At 45.7% G+C, this 25636-nt stretch overlaps 1 protein-coding gene across 4 annotated transcripts in view; it reads right to left on the reverse strand.

The window, feature by feature from the left end:
• Positions 1-25636, reverse strand: part of SNX10 (sorting nexin 10) — a 64848-nt gene that overhangs the window by 11190 nt on the left and 28022 nt on the right. For 2 of the 4 annotated variants that reach the window (XM_069088679.1, XM_069088680.1), the window contains exons 2-5: positions 21636-21688; positions 3705-3791; positions 2114-2214; positions 440-538 (exon numbers count right to left, since the gene is read on the reverse strand). In XM_069088679.1, the coding sequence (XP_068944780.1) occupies positions 440-538; positions 2114-2214; positions 3705-3791; positions 21636-21659 (311 nt within the window). In that variant the 5' untranslated portion in view covers positions 21660-21688. Of the gene's footprint in view, positions 1-439; positions 539-2113; positions 2215-3704; positions 3792-13520; positions 13564-16339; positions 16418-21635; positions 21689-25636 lie in introns of those variants that run through there. The other 2 variants (XM_069088678.1, XM_069088681.1) reach the window with 2 other exon arrangements.

Genomic DNA, 25636 nt, shown 5'->3' on the forward strand with positions numbered 1-25636 from the left:
GTTCCTACTGGAAAAACTAACATGTCCACTAAGAAGTGTATGCATATTCTCATGAGCTATTAGTGAGAATTTCTTTTTGTTGTTTTTTGTAGGGGGAAGGCAAGGCAATTGGAGCTAAGTGACTTGTTCAAGGTCACACAGCTATTGTGTCAAGTGTCTGAGTCTGGATTTGAACTCAGGTCCTTGTGACTTCCAGGGCCACTGCTCTATTCACTGAGCCACCTAGCTGCCCCAATTAGTGAGAATTTCAATTTGGCTTGACAAGAAGCACCGACCATGTGCCAAACACGGTTACTCAGGGCTGTGCCCACACGTGCAGGCACACACACACACACACACACACACACACACACACACAACACCCAAGACTCACTGGTCATGGCCAGCTTCAAAGAGTGCCCCAGCTCAGATCTCAGCACAAAGATACAAGGCCACTTACTTTCTCAGAAATTCTTCCAGGCCTTGACGTCGCTGGTCAACATGCTGCCGGTTATTGATGTTGAAAAACAGGTTTTTAGAAGGAAGTTCAGGAAGCTGTCTAATAATACAGAAAAGGGGAAGGGAAAAAAGCCCTTTCTTAGTAAACCCAGATGGAGTAATCTTGTAATCAAACTGATTTCGACAACATGCAGTGAAGGAACATAAGGTGGGGCAGGGGGGGAATCACAGCTTTTCATCTTCATATGGAATGTAATAACTGGGCCTGGAGGAAAAAGAAACTAATTATTCACTGCCAGTGATAAGCAAGAAGCCAGAAAAGCCCAGAGGAGTCTTTCCAAAGTTGCAACTTAGACACAGCAATGAAAGAAAAAAACTACAACATGGGGGTTGATTCATTTTTGGGGGGAAAAATATTAAATTCAATTCAACGATCCAGTCAACATTTCCCAAGGGCCTACTATGCACCATGCTAGAGATACACAGGGTTAAGGGCTAGACATACAAAGACAAATGAAAACAGACCCTGCCTTCATGGTTCTTATGCTCTATTGGGGAGGTGGGAGAGAGATGCCAAGATATACAAATAAGTCAATATAATCTAATTGTGAGAATAGCAAGGTGGGTGTGGGGCAGCTCAGGAAAAGCTTCCCTTTGGAGGTGGGACTAGGACCAGCTTCTGAATGAATTGAGAAAGACTCAAAAGGCAGGTGAGAGAGGAGGGCATGCCAGGCAGAAAGGATGGCCTTGTGTAAAGGTCAAGGCCCCATGGAATTCCGGGAGCATCCACTGGCCTCACCTGCCCAGAACGGTGAATGTGAAGTAAGCTGGAAACGTTGGCTGAAACCAGACTGTGAAGTGCTTTAAACACTAAGCTTCTGAGAGTTTTATCTTATCCCAGAGACAAAACAACAGCAGCTAATGTTCACTGGGCAGAGGAGTGACCTATACTGACAAAGATGAATTCTGTAGGAACTATACTGGAGATTGAGAGACTGAGCAGTCAATCAATCATCATTTACTAAGGGCCTCCTGGGACAGCTGGATGGCATGGCAGTTAGAGCACCAGGCCTGGAGTCAGGAAAACCCAAGTTCAAATCTAGCCCTGGACACTTACTAGCTGTGTGACTTTGGGCAAATAATCTCTTAACCCTGTTTGCCTCAGTTTCCTCCTCTGTCAAATGAAGTGGAGAAGGAAGTGGCAAACAACGCCAGTATCTCTGCCAAGAAAACTTCAAATAGAGTCATAGTCAGACATGACTGAACAACAAAAGGCCTACTATGTGCCGGGCACTGTGCCAAGGGCTAGGGATACAAAAAGAAGTCAAAGACAGTCCCTGCTTTTCAAGGCTTCACAGTGTAACCAACCTGCAAAGGAACATACACAAAGCAAGCTACTGCCAATAAATGGGAGATGATGAGCCGAGGGCTGGGAAAGACCAGTGGCAGGAAGCCAGTGCCAAGGCAGCTGAGGAAGTCCAGGGAGAGGCACTGATGGCCAGGACGGGGGAGAAGACAGGCCATGTAAGTGCAGAGAAAGGGCCAGAGGGAGGAGGAAGCAGGCACCCGAGGGCCGCCCCATTCCCAGCCCATGGGAACAGTCCAGGCGGAAGGGGCCGAGGCCCTGAACTCAGCAGGAGGGGCTCGAGAGGCTGTGGCTGAACTTTCCACTTACATCAGCAGCGCATTACTCTGAAGTCGCTGTCGGAGCCATACAAACTCCCGAAACCGCCTCCTGACGCAAGATGTTTTCATTGTAAAACACATGCTATTGGTCTAGGGAAAGGAAATGGAAAGGGGTCAGCTCGGTCATCTTCAAATGAATTCTCTTCTTCAGGTGAAGCATCAACAGGAAGGAGATTGATGCTGAAAAATATGCTCAAGTCAACAAGCATCTAGAAAGTGCCCAGACCTGGGGATACCGAGGCAAAAAGCTGCCCCTGGCCTCCAGGAGCTTACCTTCTAATGGGAGATGGCATGCAAACAACTCTGTCCAAACAAGATTTATACACAGGGAAGGTACCAAGATTAAGGAGGATGGGGGAAGGGAACAAGCATTTATTAAGTGCTTACTGTATGCCAGGCACTGTGCTAAACACTGGGGACATCAAGAAAGGTTTCCCAGCTCTAAAACCCCATGAAGTGTTTTCCTTTACTGTAGAATCTTGCAAAGTGCTTTCCCTTACTCCAGAACCCCATGAGGTACTCTCTCTTTGCTCTGGAACCCTGTAATGTGCATCCTGGCTTAGCACAGTGCTTGGCACATAGTAGATGCTTAATAAATGTTTAATGACTGGCTGATGAAATGCAAGAGTCAAATAAACATAGAACCCTAGACAAGTCTTCCTATGTGTGTTACAGGATGGCCAGTATGAACCAGGAATAACCAAGGGCATGATTTCCCTTCTAAGCTCATACGCTGGTCTTATTCCAAGTAATAGGACAAACTAGCCACTCTTTAGTTTTGTTTTTGGATATTGGGTTTTTTTTTTCCCTTAGAGAAAATGACCCAGGCTCTGGGCTAAGGTAAATTAATTCCAAGTGATTATTTACTCCCCATTTTCTAATTACAAGTGTGAAATATTCTGCATCTCTTAGGGAGAAACACACATCTGAATAGCTATGAAATTTATTTAGTGTAATGTTCTATCCTCCCTGTCCCTCCTCAAAAAATGCAAGAAACAAAGGAGCATTTAATGAGGAATTTCAAATTTCATCATATGTGGGAATGGAAAGTTCCACACTCACCAGAAAATTAAGGAGAGGCAGTGTGACCTAATGGTTAAAACCCTGGAGCTGGAGTCATTCAGTCAGACAATTGGCATCTTTAAACTCATCATGGCCCGTGCCCTATGCTAAGTGAAATCCAACCTGAGACACTTCAAGGACCTTAAGGTTCAAAAAGTGCTTTCTGTGTTATTTTGCCCATTTTCCTCTGCTCTCAGATCCTTGTTCTTGGTATCACCATCATTACTGTTGTTGTTTATTATCATTACCATCATTAACTGTATCATTGTTTATTGCCATCATCAATATTATTACTCTAAAAATGAACTAGATTTCTAAATAAATTTTGGGAGCCAGCTTTAAAAGCTGCAGAAGAAACGAGTCTTGATGGTCACAGCTGAGATGAAGTGGTAATGAAAATGACCTTCTCCAAAGTCAAAAACCTTTTCATTCTTCTCCAAATCTGCCATGACTTCCCATCAAATACCTACAAGCCCCCTTTGCTTTACCCTGGTCCTGAGGGTGAATCTTCTACTCACATGGATGCAGATCTCATAGTCAATGTAGGAGTGCCAGAAGTCTTCCTTCTGAATTCGAGGATCCCGGACCCAGACGCTCACAAACTCCTGGGAAGACATGTCAAGCCAAGGGATTTGTTTGAGAATAAAAGGGGTCCTTGAAAGCCTAGAGAATGACTGACTTGGGCAATCAAGATGGGAGACAGTGTTCCAACCCTCTACAAGGAGAAGTGAGATGTGACTCATTGACCCTCAACAGGTCTGGGAAAATTCCTTCCCACAGAGTCAGCCTACCCAAAAAGGAGTGATTTTTAGAATAAGACAATACTGGGATTTTAGTTTGGAAATATTTGTGATTTCTCCCCCAAATTTGACAGTCATGCCAGGTTCATTAACATATAACAAACAATTTCAAGAGAGTATTTCTCTCCTCACTATGCTCTCCTGCCCTCACAATAGAATGGACATTCCTTAAGGACAGGAACTGATCTGTTTTTGTCCCTATATGCTCAGCACCTAGCACAGTGTCCAACACACAGTAGGTGCTCAATAAATGTTTGCCAATTTAGATTGGGTTGTGATGCTCTTATGATAAGGGAAAGAGCTGAACTCCCAGAGGGCAACAGGGAAGCAACCCTCTCCTCTCCCACCCTCTCCCCACCCCTCCACCCCCAATCACATTCCCCAATCCATCTGTGCCTTTGATGGATAATCTCACTCTGGTTTAACCCCTTCTCTAAAACAGGAATTTCCACTCATGCCTCTCAGTAAAACATTTTTGCACAAATACACATCGATGTGTATACTTTTACTTTTAAATTATACAACATAACAACACACTGTTACTCATGTATGCTTAAAAAATACAAAAATAGACATTGCAAAAGAATGAAAAAATGAAAGTGTTTTATTCTGGAGGTAACTGTAATGGGAATGTAAATTTTAAAGATCTTCCCTGCCCCTAGGCTAAAGTGCACCTGGAGCCTGGGGTGGGAGGCTTGTTTTTCAGTTGATACTTTTTGATTGGCCAGTGGGTCCAAAAGGTTGTTAACATTCTCTGAGCCAGGAGAAGGCTATATAAGCCCTGATGTGTAGCTTTGTTTTGGGGGCTCACTTTGAGAAGTGTTCTGTGATTTGATCTGTATTCTGGGAAGCCGTTGTCCAGGGCCCCCCCGGCTTTGGGGGACCCAGATGCTGATTTGGTATGGATGTAATGGTTGGACAGTTTGGAAATCTGTCTACTTGATCTGTTCCTGTCTTGATAATTCTGCCTATATACTTTGAAGTTCGGGGTGCTGACCTTTTTCCCCTGAACAAGGTAAACGATATATGTCTGACTGATTAAAGTAAGCTTGTTAACCCATTTTGAGCTGCTTTCCTTTAACAAAGCAGATCCAAGAACCTGTGGTGGCAACAAACCCTGAGGACGCCGGGGTGCTTGCTGCTACAGTAACAGGGAACCCCTAGAGTTGACTGGGTAGGAATGTAACCTGCTCTTTGGGAAAGTCACCTGGGCAGGGAAGGGGAGTGTGGGCTGCAGTGCTTGGGTGAGACTGGGAGCCAGAGGCCAGTTTTTGTGTTTCTGTTCCCAGCACCTAGCAGTGCCTGGCACATAGGAGGCCCTGAGAGATCGTCCCCTGAAGAAAGAGGCCATCCTCAGGGCCCGGACAGCTTCTGGCAATGGGCGCCTCCGGGCCAAGGCAGGAAAGGAGGAGGCATAAAGACTGGACTTGTAATGTCATGGATACAGGGAACTCCCTCTACCAGGGCAGGGCAGCACCTTCTAGAACATGAGAGACTTGTGGAGGGTCACCCCAACAGAGGCACACGGCCTGTAATGATAATAAAGTCGGTGTAATAGTGTTACTAATATCAACTTACATTTGTAGTTTATTTTCTGTCTATAGTGAAAGGAAGGCTGACAATGACTAAGGTGATGAGGCTCAACCATCCCCCTTCACCTTTTTCCTCTTTTCCAACAGTGAATCAAGTTAGGACTTGCCAAAGGGGAATGAGAGGATGGGGAAAAGGCCGAACTCAACTTCAGTTCACAAATATTAAGGTGAATACGCATCAAGTCCTACTCTTCGATTCAATAAATCAATGGTATGAGAACAGGAGTGAAGAGGCATGGGTAGGTGACAGCTCTCAAGACAAAGATCCGCAGGCTTTAGTGGGCCACAAGCTCAACATATGACATTGCATTCAAAGGACTAATGAAATCCCAGGTAGCATTCACAGAGGGGAAGAATCCAGGGGAGAAGGCAGGCCTGGAACTCAACCCTGCATGGGCCCCCAGGCCACATTCAGAATTCAGGCATCCCCCCTCACACTCTACAGCAATCCTGTAATTCTACAATTCTACTTGGAAAAGAAAAATAATTAACTGGGGCCTTTCCCTTCTTTTGCCAGCTTGTGAAATACACAAGCTGGGCCCTGGCCATGTGGTTTGCAGTTAGTCATATGAGGAAATAGGTGATGACCCATGAGTCAGGACAAGATGAAAAGGCCAGAAGGATGGCCAAAATCTCCAAGCTGGGACTCTCCCCCCCTCCCTGGACCCAGACCAAAGGATGTGTCCACACCTCATTCATACACCCACAATAGGGGTAGGGGTAATCCAATTCAATCATCACTTATTAAGTGCCTACCAGGGATGGTGCTAAGCTTGGTGGATTCACTTAATAAAAAGAAAGTCAGTTCTTGCCCTCAAGAAGCTTACAATCTAATGGGGGAGACAGAGGCAGGAAAGGAGGAGACATAAAGACTGGACTTGTAATGTCATAGATACAGGGAACTCCCTCTCCCAGGGCAGGGCAGCACCTTCTAGAACATGAGAGACTTGTGGAGGGTCACCCTGACGGAGGCATATTGCTAATATATTTATAATATAATATGATATAATGTAATAATAGAATATAATGTAATAGAATATGATATGATATCACATGGCATATGATACAAAATCCTATAATATTATTATAATAATGATAATTATATTATTTTAATTATATTATAATATAATTATATATTATAACATGATAATTATATTGTTATAATATAATAATATAAATATGTAATAATAATAATACTAATATTAACTTACATTTTCTCCTTTTCAAAGCAATATTAACCACCTTGTGACCATCATAAAAAGAGAGGTATAAGATTTTCAGAAATTTTAAAATCACAAGAGCAAAATGACTGAACTTGAGTCAGAAGGAACCTTGAAAAAGGGGGAGAATCAAGTTGGGAGGCAGCCAAAAATATAATGCCTTCTTGAAAATTATAATAAAAAGTATGTTCTTATTGTAATGTATGCTTTTATCTAAATCGTTATGAGTAGCTTGCCCATAATAATGCCCTGTTTGGACTCATATTAAGAAGTAATTTGTTCACAGAAAAATTTCAAACTAACTTTTAAATAATTCCATTTGTCCCACAAAGGCACCGATGGCCAGTTATTGAACTAAAAAAAAAAAAGTCAGGAGGACCTGAGTTCAAATCTAACTTCAGACACTTGACACTTAACTAGCTGTATCATCTTGGGCAAGTCACTTAACCCCAATTGCCTTGCCTTCCCCCCTCCAAAAAATGAAATCAAATCACCTAGGTTTCTCTGCCACTGCCTCCCTCCCCCACCCCTGTTTATGAGAAAAAGGCAAAAACTTGAAAGAAGGCTTAGGATAGAGACTTTATTTCCTCCACTGCATCAAGATGAAAGAGAAAGCATTCATTTCCAGAATAGAAACTGAAAGGAGAAGGGGATGGGGAGAGAAATCAATTTGTTACCTACAAGTTAAGTAAGTACAAATGGTCTCCTGTCTCAACTGCACTTTCTGCTTCCCTGGGTAAGTCAATCAGCTTCTTCCTGACTCAGTTTCCTCAGAAATAAAATGGGGATAATAGCAACACCTACCTCCCAAGTTTGATGCAAGGATCAAATGAGATCACAACTGCAAAAAGCTCAGCCCCACGTGGGCCTGACACACAGCAGGTTAGCTATTAGACAGAATGAAACACTCATTTTTGGACATGGACAAGATGGGAATCTGTTTTGTTTTGATAGTCCCTTCCCATATCCCCCAGTGCAGTGATAGAAGAGAAAAAAAATTATTATTAAAATAATAATAATAATAAATTCAATTTTAAAATAAAATATGCCAGCTCCTCACCCCCTGCCTTAAGGTATCCGTCACATTTCTGAGAAACTGTTTTTAAACAGTGGAATAGTATTATACATAAGAAATGATGAAGATGAAAAATTAGAGAAACTTGGGAAGAATTATACACAGAAAAGTAAACAGAGCCAGAAGGGCAGTTGACACCATAACCCTAATAATATTAAAGGAAAACAATGAGAGACTTCAGAGAGCTAGTTACTGGTGGTGACTTCAGGGGAAGCATACCTCCAACCTCTGGGCAAAGAGGTGGGGGACCACAGGTACAGAATGAAGCATACACAGATATCGCCTATGTATTTCTTTTTCTTGACTGTACTTACTTCCCAGACTCATAAAAGTGGAAGGTCAGAAGGGGGACTTCCATGAATGTCCAGTGCAACCCACATGCAACAGGACTCCCCACTGTAGCATCCCTGGCTGGTGGTCATGAAGTCTCTGCTTGAAGCCCCTTATTTGTTACAAGGGAAGGGTATGGAGCTGAGGGAGAGAAGTCATTGCTGAGCAAGAGGGCTGGTTTTTGAAGTGAGCATCAGGAGAGAATCTTTTAATAGTTCTCATTTTCAGGTCATTTTCTAGAGCAGCTGACTGCCAGTCCTGGAGCTAATGACTAATGGCCCTTTCCCTGGCTCAGTCAGCAGTTCTGCCCACTTCTCCTGGGCCTCCCCATGACCCATAACTTTCCCAGAGTCCTCTCACTGTCTGTGACTGTCCACACCACACTAACAGCAGAGCGCTTTCCATCAACTCTAAGACAAGGCTGAAGTGCACACCTTGACAAGGTCAGAAGGCTGTCCCCACTTCAGCTGGCTCATACAGCCACCCAGGCAGACTCAATCCTCTTGCTTTGGCCTTAATGCCCAGGGAAAGAGGCTGTCTATGACCTCCCCAGGGACAAGGTCCTCCACTGAGCGAATAGGCCAGACACTGAAAACCACTTGAGGGATGGGCACATATGCCCACCCAGAGCCAGAAAGAGGAGTCAGTGGGGACCTCCACAGCAGCAGCATCAAATGGGTCACCTCTTCTCTGGCCTCACCCCCCTGAGCTTCCTCAGAACTCCCTGCCAACCACGGAGGGCGGGCTTCTCAAGCCATTTTCACCTGGAGTCTCTAAAATAACTCCTGGTTCTTCTCCCATTTTCCAACCTGCTTTTTTGATCCCTTTCACCGGCTCCTGGAGGTCTCAAACTCAATTTATTCAAGGTGTCTAAGATCAAATTTGAATTCAGGTCTTCCTGACTCCAGGTACAGTACATTACACACTTTGGTCTGGAAGGATAAGACATTCTTTTGCAGATCTGCCTCAATCTTCTCAACTATAAAACGAGGTGGCTGGAAATGATGACCATTTGGGTTCCTTTAGGCTTTAAATCTAGGCTTTTATAACCCTGATTTTATCAAATCTTAAGACTTCTCCCAAGAGGTGCATGCCCCCATTTCCTGGGAAAACTTCAGACAACTGAGTCTAGATCACCATTCAACTTCTAGGCCCTTCAAGGAATGCCTTGTGATTCAGTCTAGGGCTGGCCCCAAGTTTATCTGTTTTGCAAAAATCTCAACTTTTACAAAAGTTGTTTGCAAAGATAATACAAACCAGGGACAGTGTGGTCTGGGAGATGAAGAGCTGACCAGGAAATCCTGAATTAGAGATGCTGCCAAACACCTACAGGCTGATTGTGTGGCCTAGGGTAAATCATTCTTCTTGTTTTTGGAGGGGGAGGTGTAAGTCATATTCCAAACATCTTGGTGCCCCAGGTCAGTGGACAGAGAGCCAGCCTTGGAGTCAGGAAGATCTGAATTCAAATCTAGCTTCAGACATTCACTAGCTAAGTGACCCTGGGTAAGTCACTTAACCCTGTTTGCCTCAGTTCCTTATCTATAAAACAATCTGGAGAAGGAAATGGCAAAATCACTCCAGTATCTTTGCCAAGAAAACCCTAAATGGGGTCACAAAGAGTCAGACATGACTGAAAAAAAACGACTCCACAACAATTAACTTGCTTTGCTGGAGGGAGTCCCCTGTACCAAGGAAATCCTAGGTCCAGGCTCTGTTCCCTGGCACAAAATATAATCTTGTTTATGCTATTTATTGTGAATATATGTACAAAATACGTAAGATCAATCACCACTTTACATAACGATGATTGAGGCCTGCACCAAACACAACTTGTTAAGAGTCACACAGTGTATGCCAGTGTAAGGATCAAAGGACATTCTTTTCCCAACCTTCCCCTTCTCACCCATCCCCCAAATGGCCCAAAGCAGCAGAATGACTATGTCCAGGTGACTGGCAGACACCACCAAGATACCCATTCTGGTCATCCATTCATTCATTCATTCATTCAGCAGTCAGTTATTAAACCCTACTGTGTGCTGGGCCTGGCATACAAAGACAAAAATAAAGGCCTCAGGGAGCTGACAGAAAACTTAACAGAAAACCTATAAAGAGAATCTCCTGGGGAGAAAAGACAAGCAGCTGAGGGGAGGAGGAGGGTTGGCTTGGCCTTCCTGGAAGAGGTAGCCCTTGAGCTCAGCTTTGAAGGCAGAGGTCAGAAGGGAGGCTGAGGCAGAAGACAGGGATGGTGATGGAACATTATGTACAGATTAAAGTCAATTGGCCACTTTGCCAAGAAGACAGAGGTGGCAATACTAAGGAATAAACCTGGAGAGGTGGGCTAGACCCCAGCTGGAGCATTCCCACCCTGCTATTCTCTGGAATTCAGCAGGCACCTGAGGGTGCCCACTCTTCCTTTTCTAGCTTTTTGTGTATTTCTCTTCCTTTAGATAGAAAGCTCCTGGAGAGCAGGGACACTCCTCTCTCTTTCTCTGGCCTTTCTTTGCATCCCTAGTATTTAGCACAGCGCCCAGCACACAGTAGGTCCTTAATAAATCTTTGTTGTCTGACCGCCAGAGAAGCTTTCAGGGCCAAACAGAGGAGTTTCTGTTTCACCCTAGAGACCAGCTGGACTCATTGAAACTTCTCAAGAGGGGACTGAGAAATCCAGCAGACCTGTGTTTACCTGGGGCTTGCTAATTAGATCCAGAGAAGGCTGACTCACTCTGCACAGCCCAGAACCTCCTCTCTGCACCAGGGTCTGCTGCAGGGTCACGTGGAGTTCTTGGGGAGATGTTCTGAGCAGCTGATGCACTCAATCAGCTTAATAATCTTATTAAACTTTTTAATGATTTCTCGGCCTAACGAGAAATCAAAGATGAAAGAAGAGGGCTCGAGATGACTAGAATTAACCCTTCCCTCCCACCTCCCAAAGACAGGCATGGGAGCAGGCTGGATGAGGAAGGGCAGGGCTTGAAATCGGGTTCCCTCCATGGTCACTAGGAGGCCAGCTGGCTGCTGATTAACCAACTGCGTGGGCTCCGAGAAACCATCTCTCCAAGGTTCAATTCCCTCATGCATTAAACAGGGTTAACATATATCTACCACCAGCTTCACTGGGCTAGGAGGCTCAAATGAGATCCATCGGTCAATCAACAAACATTTCTATGAAGGCCCTCCTATGTGCCAGGCACCGGGGTGGGAGCTGGGTGCCCCGGGATCTTGTATACTCTCCCATACTCGAAATCTGGTGCTTTCTAAAGTAGAAGTTATTATGTTAATTCTGAATTACAATCACCTTCTGACTTTTCCTTTTCAGATATTGATTTAGCTTAGTCTTGTCTCCAGCTTACCAATGCTTCAATAGAGACCTTGTCTATGTGACTACTCTCAGAATCTATCCATGTTCTAAGCTGTGGGATTCTCATCCATGCTTCCCATGGGGCCCACCAATGCGCTGGGGCCCCCACCCCTTCTCTCAGGGCCAGTGGAGTCCCTAGATGTAACCCATCCAATGACACCCTAACTGAATGTCCCGCGGGCATCTCAAATGCATCATTTCCAAAACAAAACTCATTCTCTTTTCCCCAAAACTCCCTCTCTTCCCAAACTTCCTGTTAGCATTGAAGGCACCTTCATCCTCCCAGTCGTCCCAGCCTAGAATCTCAGCATCCTCTGGGACTTCTCACTCTCTCTACCTGGCCAGTTGGCAAATCTTGTCTTTTCCACCTTCACAACATCTCTGATAAACATCTTCTCTATTTCTGCAGTTACCTCACTCGTCGCCTTACTTCTCACCACTTAAATTCATCCTACACTCAGTCGTCAGGGTTGGGGTCCTTAAGAGCACTTTACAATTTCTTAAAGACAACTCATCTCATTCTCCTCTTTCTGTACAAATCTTGGGCAGTGCTTGCCCAAGGTATACGATGATTCTTCATCCACTTTGTTTTCCTGTGTGGATGGTAAAAACCAAACTTTTCCCTGGATTCACAGGTTCACAGATTGGGAGCTCAAAGGAGTCTTGAAGGATACCTAGCCCAGTTAATTCCCTTACTCTACAAATGATGAAGCTTGGTAAGTCACACACAGGTATTAAGAGACAGAGGCAGGATTCGAACCCAAGTCCTCTTATGCCAAGTCCAGAATCCATTCCACTTTTATTTCTGACTCATTATGACTCTAATTTAGAAGGCTCTTCAACAGTAATTCTGAAATTACATGTTAAAACTGGAGGATCCCAGTTGCTAAGAAAAGCTTGACTAGAGGCTCTAAGATATTCCTGGATGTTGTCCCAGGAAGACATTTTGTGGCCCCATCTACTTCAGCGTCAGTGAACAAGTGGATCTTCACAGGAACCTTTTTCCGATCGATCTTTCAAAAAGGTGAGAAAAAGAAACAGGAGGGAGAAGAAGGGGGCGGGGGGAGTTCATCCCTGCTCCAAATGTTTTCTTATTTAAAAGACCTCTTCTTCAGGCTGTGATTCTCATCAGACAATCTCTGGCAAACCTGACAAGCATTTATGAAGCCAGGCTCTACAGACACAAAGGAAAAAGGAAGCAGGTCCTGTCCTTGTGGAAACGACGGCGTGACCCGAGAGACACATAAATACAGTCATTTTAAACTATTAAAGCTTAACTTCACTAAGACGCTATATAGAAAGAAAGACAAAATATTTTGGGGGGGTGGGAAGCACTCATCACTGGACCACTAGGAAACATCTTAAGGGAGATAGATCTTGGAATGAGCCCTGAAGGGGATGAGGGCTTAGGAGGGTCAGAGGGAGCACATTCCAGGCATGGGGGCAGTCTGGGCAAAGGCTCACAGATGGAAATGGCAGACGAGAAGAGTTTTGGCTGGAGTCTCTCGATCAATTAGCAAACATTTATTAAGCACCTACTAGATGTCATATGTGCCAGGTGTGAAACTCAGGATCCAAATGGGAGCTGGGGCCTTGCCCTCAAGGATTTTACTCATTCAAGGTTGTAGAACTTACATTTGGAATGGACCTTAGGGTCCTTTAGGGAATCTCAGAATTAGACAGAATCTCAAAAAGCCCAACTCTACCTGACCAGGAATCCCCTCCCACCACATCCCCGACAAGTGGTCATTCAATGTCTACAAGGCTGTCAAGTGAGATCATCTAATCCCACTGTCTCATTTTATAAATGGGGAAACTGAGGCAAGCCCAGTGACATCAAGGGACTTGTTTGAAGCCAGACAGTAAGGAAGCAGCTGAGCCAAAATTCAAACCCAAGTCTCTGCCACACACTGTAGGCTTCTCCTACCATAACACAGCCACTTATCTGGTTCTCCTTACAGAATAATGTCAGCATCCTCTCAATGCGTCCAACCTGCCACCTCTGCAATAAAACACAGGCTTTTAGTGGCCCTAAAACTAGGAATTCTTGTGCCTAGGGTCAATTCAGGTTGGAGCTGGTGCCATAGAAGGCACATTGAAAGGGGTGGCTAGGCGGCGCAGTGAGTAGAGCACTGGCCCTGTAGTCAGGAGGACCTGGGTTCAAATACGGCCTCAGACACTTAACATAAAAAGTAGCCATGTGACCTTGGGTAAGTCACTTAACCCCAAATTTCCCTCCAAAAAGTAAAAAACAAAAAAAGGCACACTCACCCCAGATGCTGATACTCTAGGAGAAGGGACAGCCAGTCCTCAGAGAGCCCAGCTCATAGTCTCAGAAGGCTCATGGTGGGGGAGGAGGGGAGCTTAAGCCTGGATCAAAGGCCACAGGGTAACAGGACCCTAATGGATGAGACCTTAGTGGTGAGGTCCCACTGCCGGTACTGCTGATCAGCATAGGAGCAGGACATGAATCATTTCCCCATATCAGTATCTTGGGTCAGAGCACATTGGTACCATATCCAGGCTCTCATGCAATAGTGGCTAGAGGGCTGGACTTAGAATCAGAAAGACACTAGTTCAAATCCCACCCCAAACATTTACTCTCTGTGTGACCCTATGCAAATCACTTAAACTCTCCCTCAGTTCCTTCATCTGTAAAATGGGGATAGTAACTGTATCTAAGGGCAGCTATGTGGCACAGTGAATAGAGTCCTGGAGTCAGGAGGACCTGAGTTCAAATCCGACCTCAGACACTTAACAATTTACCAGCCATGTGACCTTGGGCAAGTCACTTAACCCCAATTGCCCTGCTTTCCCCCCTCCAAAAAGAAAAAAAACCAGTATCTAAGCATTAACATATGTAAAGCACTCTGCACACCTTAAAATGCTGCACAATGCCAGCTCTGTTGGAAAAACTGTTTCTGGAGAAAAAGACTTATCTCCTGCGACAGTCCTAAGGGTGAGCACAAAGCCCAGTTAGAGAGATGGGAGAGTCCCATCCCCAGACATGACAAGTGTCTAGACAAGATTCCCATCTCTGACCAGACAGGCAGAAATTAATTTTGTTTCATCCTCACTTCCTCCTCCCCCTTTTATTCTGCATTTCCAATTTATTCCATCCCCCCAAGACAAGGCTATCTCTAATAGAGCCTCTCCCACTCATGGATTCTGAGGGCTCTGTTCCTTTCACTCCCAAAGCAAATTTTGCCTCCTCCAAAATAGAATCTAGCTCTATAGTAAGCCTAAGTTTTCCTTCCATGGGAGAAAATAGGAGATGCCCTGGGCCCATGCAACAGGAGTCCTTTATTGGGAACCTAAATCACCCACTTAGAGAAATTCAGCATCGGTTCCTGTTGGCCAGTTGAATTTAGGGAAGCAAACAGATTCAGAACCATATGGGGCACTAGGGAAGTAGAGGTAGGCTGTGGAACTGAAACCCTAAGCAACCATTGCAAGGAAGCCCTGAAAATGCCAGGCTGCCAAAAAAGCAGTAACTAATGGAGATTCATTGTTCTTAAATGCTCCATTGTCAATCTCCAATATCATGCCTTTTTTATGTTTCCCCTGGACTCCTCCATCTGCCTCCAGAGACTGAAGCCTCCCCTCTAATAAAAGAAAACATTTCATCGAAGCTAAGCAGTACAGTGTCTGGGTCACCTTGTGTATACTGTATTCCACTTCCCTAGCCCCCCACCTTGAGGCAGAGATGTTTGCTCCCTTCCTTATCAGATTTCCAGGACCAAGGTCAGTTACTCAGCTCAGCAGAGTCTGTAGAGCTTGGTTTGCCCAAGACAGTCATTGTATTCATGTTTCCCTAGCTCTACTTTCCTCGTTCTTCATCATTTGATGCAAGTTTTCCCATGGTTCTCTGAATTCCTCATCTTCCTCTCCTTTGCCTGAGATTTCTTTGGTTTAGGGAACTCCAGGTGAAGAAATTCCCTTTACCAATGTAGGGCTGTATCTGCTCTGAAATATGAGTGTTGGAAAGCTGCCTGGGTCCCTAAGGGGCTGCAAAGCCTGGACTTAATAAAATTTAATAATAGCTCTATTATTTATTTACTTATCATTTATTAATAATAATAAATTAATGTTTATTGACTCTATGACTAACAGTCATTATATGACTTAAACCCAGTCTTCCTGATCCTGAGGACAACTCTCTATGCTCTACTCTATGCCTGTCCCTCATCCTTTCTTATAACACAATAATTCTCATAGAATTCAGTCAGTCAGTCAACAAGCACTAATTAACAAACAGTAATTAAACACTTACTCTGTGCCAGTGCTAGAGAGAGAAAGAAACAATAATACAAGTCTCCTAGAGATGGAAGACAGGACCCCAGAGTACGTACATCTTGGCCAATTACTTCATTTTACAGATGAAGACACTGAATGCTGTGGAAGATGTGCCTTGACAAGGTCATACGAGTGGGAAGCAAAAAAGCAGGGATTCAAACCCAAGTCCTCTCCCTTCAAATCTAGTGCCTTTTCTACTGCACCATTGGGCTCCTCCATCATGTCCATGAAGCCAAACACCTACTAAGTGCCCCTCTGATTCTGCAGGGGATATCTGTACGTGCTCCATCCACCCATTATTTTCTGGCCAGATTCTCTCTCTCATTCATTTTGGGGCTTCTGGTCTTCTCAGCCCTCCCAGCCCCCACAGCTTGTGAAGCCTAGGGTACAGGCTCAGGTACAGGCCCAGCCACACCCAAGTCCCTAGGCACCAACTCTGTTTGCAGTTTGGGTTTTGTTCTTTCTGAAACCACAAAGTTTACCATGATGAATATTTCATTATAGATGGAACCTTTCTTTCTGTCATCTTCCTCCTCAGGGAATACATTCATTAAGGAAATCTATGGGATAAAAAGTATGAACAGTTTAATGACTTTTCTTATATAATTAAGATTCATTTTAAAGATGCTTAGAAATAGTTATTAAGAAGGAAGTTCACCAAAAAGGGCAAAAGAAACGGCTGTCTAATGGAATGAATGCTTCAGGCATGTGTGATTTTCACAGCAGGTGCTCTCCCTTCCCACCTCAGCCAATTGGAACCCCTTCTAGTCTCCACTCAAATGAATAATAAATCCACAAACATTATTAAGCACCTATTATGTGCCAGGCGATACAAAAAGAGGCAAAAGACAGTCCCCTGCCCTCAAGGAGCTTACTACCTAATGGGGGGATATGTGCAAACAAATATAAACAAAGCCAGCTGTTCTCCAACAGAACATGTTCTCTGCATGATTCTCCCCAGCAACTAGGGGCTTTCCCCAAAACATACTTGGGGAAAATACCTATAATGTGTGCAGGCTGTCTCTGCCAACAAGTATTTCCAGCACCTGGCACACGCTTAGCAAAGGTTTCCTGATTGATTGGATTGGACAGAGGAAGCAGATGGACCCAGGAGCTGGGTCCTGGGGTGAAGAGGGGAGGGGACATCCAGCTGGACTGCTTCAGGGAAGCTGCCATCTTCTCTTAATGACCCCAAGTTTCTCCCTGGAACACAGGCCCATCTTTTTACATACCAATCTTCCAGAGCTATTGTATGGCCAATACCAGGAGAAATGGAATTTCAAAGAATTGAAGTTGCCTAGCACACAGCAGGTATTTTTAATAAATGTTAACTGAATAAATGAATGAATGGATGAGCAAAGGGTGCCTTTGAAGGAATAAATGAGGGGAGAAAAGAAAATAGGCCAACCAGGAAGAGAAAGGGGAAGGGGAAGGGGAAGGGGAGGGGGAGAGGGAGAACTGATGTCCAGTCAATGTGCTCTGCCCACATCTGCCATATCTACAGAAGGGTTGGGAAGGCTCCCAGCACTTTGGCTGGACCCGCTAACAGTATAACTGGAAAGAAAGCAGATGCCCATGAACTAGAGCATGGTTAACCAAGTTCTATGGAATATGACTGTGCAATAAGAAATGAAATTACTGAGAAGCGTGAGAAGACTTACATGAACTGATGTAGGGGGAGGAAATAGAAATGACCCCTACAACAATGGAAATGGAAAAAACACCCCCCCCCCCCAACTGAAACTGATGGTGTGAAATTACAATGACCAAATGTGACTTCGGCAAGCCTGGACCAGAGCTGAAGCCAGGGGATGGAGGGTGATAGGCAGGACACAGAAGTCCTAGGGGGTTTGCTGACCCTTGTTAAACTCCTAATTTCAAAAATTCTACAAACAAACCAAAAAAACCCTCTCGATGATCCTGACATTCTTCTAAGCCTGGTACTTTTCTGTGAAATGCTGGGTTTGAGCTGGCTTTATTTTTCTGCTTAGGTTAAGTTTATCTGCTAAAGAAACAAAATCTCAAGTGGGAAAAATGAATTGGGGGTGAGGGTGGGGAAAAGATCAGGAACTGTGGGAGGATGGAGAACTCTGCTCATTGCCCTTTAGAATTCTCACTCAGTATCACACGGCATGGATGGAAGGGAAGGAAAGCTTGTGTTTGGAAAGCTCCTACGTGGTCTCCTTACTCAGAGGTTCCAGGCTGGAGGCCTCCCAGGAGGCACTACTTAACAGGCCCTCACACTTGCTTCATGTTGGCACAGAAGTACACAATCTTAGAGGCCATCCAAGCCAATGCAGACCTGAACAGGAGCCCAGCCCCACCCCCTCTACAACCTCCTCTTTGCTTAAAGACCTCCAGGGACAAGGAACTCACTACCCGTCCTGGTTAACTAGAAAACCCAAAATGTTAAGAAGTCTTCCCTTAAATTGGGCCAAACACTGCCTTTCTGTAATTTCCACCCACTGCTCTCAGTTCTGCTTCCTGGGGTCTAACAGAATACTGCAGATCTGCTTCCACATGACAGCCCTTCAGATACTGCTCAAAAGCTTCCGTGCCCTCCTTTATTACATCTGCTCTCTGCCCAAATTCTAGATTGTCTGTCTAATTGGAACTAAAATATTATGATGCTTAAAAGTCAGAAATAGGCCAAGGGAGAGCTGCCCTCACCAAGTCTTGTCCACTACCTGCAAGCCTCTGTGTTTCCCCAGATCCCAGGCCTCTTCCTTCCCCCCCACCCCACCCCAGCCTGCCTGCCTCCCCCAGACTGGGCCTGAAGATTCACATGGAAAGAATTGGCTAAATTTAGACTAAAGTCTTAATGATGATGAGCCCCTCAATGAATACCTTGCTCTATCCCAGTGAAGAAAGCACCTTAGCCCCAGAGTGATTACTGCATTAATGGTAACACTCAGGCATCAGTTACTGCTGAGGGCCAAATTGAGAAAATGGCCTCTTCATTTCTCCCGCCCACCCACTCCTCCTCAGAATGTTGTAGCTATCTTTGCAGATCATCGCTGTTTGGGGCAGCAAGGTGGCCCAGTGGCCTGGAGTCGGGAAACCCTGCATTCAAATCCAGCCTCAGATATTTCCTAGCTATGTGACCTTGGGCAAGTCACTTGACCTCTGCCTGCCTCTGTTTCCTCATCTGTAAAATAGGGATAATAAAAGCACCTACTTCTTAGGGTTATTGTGAGGATCAAATAAGAAAACAATCATAAAACTCTTAGCACAGTTCCTGGTGCTTTAGGAATGTAGAAGGAGGATCCTTACCAAGGAAATCAAAGGTAAAAATAATATAACTAAAGCCCTGAAAAAAAATAACTAAATAAAAGCAATTGTCCTGGAGAAACAACTGAGTCCAACTCCAAATGAAACAACCTCTCCATAGCAGCCCCCAGACTCCGGAGCCAAACAGAAAAGCTCAAGCCGGTCCCTTTGCACCCTGGATTATAGACTTAAAACCCCCTTCTGCACAAAAGTCTCTGCCACTCAGATATCTGCCCCACCCCCTTCAGATTCTTGGCTTCATCTCCATCTCGGGGAGTGTGGATTCAGTCTAGTCCCATGAATCATCTTTATTAAAATATGTGCCCATAATATTTTAATTGTAAATTAAAGCTTCACGCCTGGATGAGGCTGAATGCATTCTCATCTGGCTGAGGCCCTCAGCCAAGGCACATTAATTGGGAGGCTCCATCAGCCCCCACACCATTCTCAGAGGAGAGCCAGTGCTCTGGGTGGGGGGAGGGGCTCTGGTCCAACCTCTCACTCCTCTCCCTAGATTTATTAAGGCAATAAAGCTGTTTTACCAAAGCAAGCTGCAGCAGGTCCCCTACCCCCAGTCTCCAAAGAGGAAATGAAAGAGTCATATTTACAGCCTGCCACTGCCCAGTGGATGGCCCAGGTCTGGCTTCCAGGGCACTGAGAGGCCCAAAAGTGGGCTAACGTCAGCCTGAATGGAGGAAATTGGGAGAATACAGAAGAGAGCTCTAGGCCAGGCCAACCCTAGTCTGCAGCCCGTTCTCCAGCCACAGCAGCTTCCATCCACATCTCACTCGCCCTGCCTGCATCTAGGCTTAGATGGAGGCATGGACACAGTGGGTGGGGAAAATCTCTCTCTTATTTGGGGCTGTAAGAAAACTTCACTAATGGTGAGGTGACTCCCCAGTGCAGCTGCCTTCTGGGGACTTCACCCACACATGCAAATTAGTATTAAGAACCAAAGATTTCATTTGGAGAAGTAGACATTTGAGAGGATTTAAAACCGGCCAGGAGGGGGCTCTTAGCAGTTCTGAAGAGGAAGGAGCGACAAGGACCATGTTATGGGAAGCAGGAAGTGCTTAGTTACCCCCTGAGCTCAGAGGGATTTAAAGCTGGGAGGAGCCTCTGGGAGGCATCGAAGATGGAGCTTTGAATTTGAACTCAGGACTCCCTGACTCCAACTCCTGCCTTAGAAACCTACCCATAACCCCAGGGAACTGACCTCAATTTCCTCTTCTGTAAAATGGGCATACTAAAAGCACTCCTCCACAAAGTTGTTGAGGACCAAAAGAGGTAACATAGACACGGGCTGTGATCATTCTGAGTCGTTATATAAATACTGACAAGTATCACCACTGGTCCAACCCAGCCTTTCACCCATTTTACAGGTAAGGAAACTAAGGCTGAGCAGGAAGGAATTAAAGCTGGAAAGGGCTTGAGAGGACAGAGCTCAACTCCCCCTGTGGCAGATGAGGCCTGGAGAGGGGAAATTGCTCATTGGAAGTCACAGGTTCAAGAGTGAATGGACATGAGTACTAATATTGCTTCCTGGCACATACCACCTAGCTGATCTTGGGCAACTCACAGCAGCCCAGGGGCTCAGTGCAGTTTCCTCATCAATTAAAGGAGACTGAACCAGATGCCCTCTGAGGTCCCTTCCTGCTCTAAAGCTGAGATCCTGAGTCCCTTAATTCCTCTGGGTCTCAGTTTCCTCATCTATAAAATGGAGAGAATCCTCATGCTGACATTACCTTATTGGGCTATTATGAGGAAAGTACTTTGGAAATGAACACTGATTGAAAGAACCTTAGAAATGTAAAGAATCATAGACTGACAGCAGGAAGGGACCTCAGAGACCCCCATTTTACAGGTGAGGAAACTGAGGTCCAGAGAGTTTACAGGGCTTTTCTATGGTCCTATGGGTCACAGGTCCTGAGAGGCTGAGCTGCAAGGAGCCTCGGAGCCCATCTAAATTATCTTGCCCATGAAAAGCCTGCTAGAAAGGTGAAGTAATTTGCCCAAGGTCACAGAGGTGGTCAGTGTAAGAGCCCAGGTCCTCTGACTCCACACCCTGGCCTTACTGCAGTAGTAAAGGAGACACTGATGCCAGGCCATGTGCAGGAAGTGAGAGAAGGCCTGGGACAGTCCCAGGGGTCAAGGCCACTTGTTTTTATCCTGGGAAACTCCCAGGCAAGAGAGAAGGTGAATTCTACCCCTGGAGTAGAGGAGTCCCAGATTAGCTTGTGACCCCCCCTCCCAAAAGTGGAGTGGCTCCCTGAACCATCAGAACAGAGAACCAAGGTCATCTACTCCAGTGCCCTCTTTGGTGGATGAACAACATGGTGCCCAAAGAGCTTCAGTGATTTGCACATTGGTAGCAGGAACTGAACCCAGATGCTTGGACACCAACCCTGGCATTCTTCCCCATGTACCCCCTGCCACATAGGTGAGAAAAGCCTTTGTAGCTTCCCAAAAGGTCTCCCTGTGTACTATTTCATGACAGAAGTGACTTACGGTTTTCTTCTCCTCCGGAAGCATCTTCAGAACTTTGCCCAATTGATAAGAGTCTGAAAAACAAAAGAAGATGTGCTAAGTCCTTGGGAACCACATTGGGCTGGGACCCCACAGGCACCATTAATAATGATCCTAAGTCCATCCGGCATTCTGGACCATAGACACTGCCTTCACCATTGGTTGCAAAGCTGCAACATAGCTAGTCTCAAACTAAGCCCTGCACCGAACTGTAAAGGAGGGGGACAGACCCTGTCCTCTGGGAGATTACAGTCTTCTAGGGGGTAGATAAGTCATGATCAGGAGACAGCAGAACTATGAGATGAAGATGTATATTTTAAGCCAAAAGAATTACAGCTTAGCACAGAGAAGGCAGAAGGCAGGGCCTGCCCTCAAGGGGCTCACAGTCTAAGGAATGCTTTTCCTGGCTTAGCTCATTTGATTTGATTGTATGAAGAAAGGAACATACCATAAACCTGAAAAGGTCTGGCGTTTCCATGTCAAACAGTGAAGGATTTGTACTTTATCCCGAGGCAATGAACGGGCACCAGCAATTCCTGCCAGCCACATCATACCAATTACTCACGTTTCTAAAGGGCCTTCATGGTTAGAAAATGCTTTTCTGACAAGCACCAGGTGTGGGTGTGATACCATGATTCCCATTTTACAGATTACTGAGTGAGGCTCAGAGAGGAAAACAGTGACTAAGGAGTCACATAACTTCTAAGCATCAGCAAGTGGAAGTGACCATCCACTCAGCCTGGCGCTCTGGGATTCCCAGTACAGAATTCTATCTACAAAACACATTGTTATGCTTAAAGAATTATGTTTCATCTAGGGTTGTATCCCAGAGAGATCATGCAAGTGGGAAAAGGACCCATATGTATAAATATTTATAGCAGCTCTTTCTGAGGTGGCAAAGAACTGGAAACTGGGGATGCCCATCCAATGGGGAATGGCTGAACAAGCCGTGGTAGATGAATGTAACGGAATACTATTGTGCTGTAAGGAATGAGGAGCAGGAGGACTCAGAAAAATCCAGAAAGACTTATACGAACTGATGCTGAGTGAGGAGAGCAGAACCAGGAGAACATTGTACACAATCACAGACACATGGTATCTGTGACGACTGACTTTGAAAGACTGGGCTCCTCTCCGCAATGCAAGCTGATAAGACAACTCCAAAGGACACCTGAAGGGAAGGGCTGTCCACATCCAGAGAAAGAACTAGAGAGTCTGGAGGCAGAGTGAACAAGCTGCTTGCTCTCTCTCTTTTCAGTTTTGTTTTATTCTCCCTCATTATTCACTCCACTGGTTATAATCCTTCTTTACAACTTGACTGATGCTTAATGTGAAGGTATCTGTAGAATTTATATCGTATTTCAGGCCGCCATGGGGGAAGCAGAGGGAAGGGGGGGGGGGGGGAAGGGAAGGATGGAGAGAAAATTTGGAACTCAAAAGCTTGTAGAAGTGAATGTTGTAAACTAATAGTAAATAAATAAATTGATTATAAAAATAAAAATAAGAAAGTTGGATTAGATTTTTAAAAAGCTTGTGGAACTGAATGTTGTAAACTAATAGTATTTTATTTTTAAACAGGAAGGAGCAAAAAAAAGAATTACATTTCAGAGAGGTGGAGATCTCACTCTCCCAGGGCCCAAGGGTCCCCCATCCCTGGGACTTCCCAGGCCACAAGTGCCCCAGGTCACCACTTCCTTCTAAGCACTGCTGCTCATAAATGAATCTGATAGCTCCCCCTATCAGACTGGTGACTGCCAGTACAGTCAGCAAGAGAGGCACCCTCCAGGAAAGCCCTGTAATGGCAGGCCCAATCCTTGGATCCTGGGGAGGAGGAGGCATGGGACAAGAAGGCTTCAAGGGTTGATCATGTTCCTCCCCCAAGTGCCAGCCAGATGGTAACCAAGTCCTCATCTGGGACCTTCAGTCTAAAGGAGAGCATCTCCTCTTGGGGTCCCATCTCCTTGAGGGGGGGAAGGTGTAGCATCATAGGAACCTATATCTAGGACTTTAAGAGGCCTCAGAGACCGGCTCCTTCAAGTTCTTTTATTTGACAGATGAGGAAACTGAGGCACAAAAATGTTAAGTGGCTAGGCCAACATCTCATAGATACCTGGCTCCCAGACTGGACGGGACCTTAGAGGTCATTTAGCCCAACCCTCTCATCGGACAGATGAGGAAAGGAAGCCCCCAGAACTTGAAGTGATTTTCCTGAGATCACAGACAGTTAGCAAGGGGCAAAGTTGAGATTCCAGCCCAAGGCCCTGACTCCATATCCAACGTCTCCATGGGCACGTTGGGCCTGGTTCCTCACACCCTCCCTTGTCCCTCCCTGGACCATAAGCCCGGGAATTAACAGAATCCCCACCTGCCTGTCTGAACTTTCTCCTGTCTAGATCCACCCCAAGCTTCCCCAGGGCCCTGGCCTGAATGCCTGTCTCTGCCTTGTGCCCAGGTTTGGCCCCTTCCACAGCTGGCCAATGACCAGAAAGAATTAAAGGGTAGCAGTAACAAGAGACCACAGGAGCATTATCACTGCAGCTCAGAAGGGCCGGAGTCCAGGGCATCGAGTCAGCCATGACTGGTGGAGGGAGGGAGATTAGAGAGAGAGGAGGCAGAGAATGACCAGATGCCAACAGGTAGGGATGGAGATTTGAATCCAGGCCCAGAGCTTTCCTGGCCTCTGCTTGGGCCTTGGTTTGCAAAGCTTCACTCTGGGGTCTGCAGGACTAGAGACAGAACTCAGCCCACCCCAGCCCTGAGATTAGAGGAAGAGAAAGGCTGGGCGGGGCTGTCTTTAGACAGTGAGAACAGAGTCCCAGGAAGGGGAGAGGCCTTTCCTCACATTCCACACAAGGCCAGCATAAGCAGGGCTTTTCAAATATGTCTAACTTCCTTATTGTTCTGTTATTTTAACAGAAAAAGACAAACGCTGTGTGTAGATTTCCCCAGCAGCAGAGCAGCTGCGAGTTTTGGAAACCATCACGCTCCTGGGTAATGGGTCTATGTGGAGAGGCACCCAGGTGGAAAAGCAGGTGGTGGGAGCAGGTCAAAGGAACAGGTGAATGTGCTCTGGGGCTCCCGAGAGGGAGGCAGGCTGGTCCCAGTCTAGCCCTAGAATGAACCTGAGGCCATGGAATCCAACCCTCTCCTTTCACAGGTGACACCCAAGGAGGGGACCTTGGTGGCTTGCCCACCCAACATCACAAAGGTAATGTCATACATTCAAGGACAGACAGCCTAGGAGTGAAAGTATCCCAGTCAGAGGCCTCTGTGCCATCCTTCCTCAATTAACAAAAGCTCTAGAAACAAAACCAGCTTCCAAGACACTGCAGGGAGGGAGCGCCCCGCCCCCACTGCTACCCCCCAGTGAGGCACTGCCTGACAGGACGCCATCCGCAGAATACTGCAGAATTCTCTACCGATGGCCCTGGGAGTCAGCAATCTGTCCAATTCCGCCGCATCCATCCTGCTCGGAAGAGCCTAAAACGGAAGGGGAAATCCTTCACAAACCAAGGAGATGTACGTGAGCTGCTGGTGCTATTGTCTTAACCCGACTCTCTGGGATGCTGCAAAGGAAACCAAAGCTCGAAACGCTCCCTAACATCCCAAGGCTCTATGGTTGTTGACTTCTGTTAGATAAAAAAAGAAGCTGTAGCAGGATTTGTATAACATTGGGAGGCGTGGGAATCAGCCCGCCCATGTTGGGCACACAGTAGGAGCTTGACCAGAATGAATAAATGAAGTACAGAAAGTTATGATTTAACATAAGGGAAAGAGCAGGCTCGAAGCAGTTGGTGTTGCCTTGGTAACCAAGAACAAGAAATTCAACTTGCTATTAGAACATACCCATCCTGCCTTCTCCATGGCTGGGGGAAGGGGCAGAGGGAGGGAGAGAATTTGGAACCAAAAAGAAAAATAAAATTATTTTTTAAAAAGAATGTGCCCTCCTGTCCTTTCTATTTGGGGGGAAGAGCAGAAGAGGG

The sequence above is a fragment of the Petaurus breviceps genome, unplaced genomic scaffold (genome assembly GCF_028583685.1).
Source record: "Petaurus breviceps papuanus isolate PSGF00001 unplaced genomic scaffold, PetGlider_PUasm1.0 185, whole genome shotgun sequence".
In the NCBI taxonomy this organism is placed as follows: domain Eukaryota; kingdom Metazoa; phylum Chordata; class Mammalia; order Diprotodontia; family Petauridae; genus Petaurus; species Petaurus breviceps.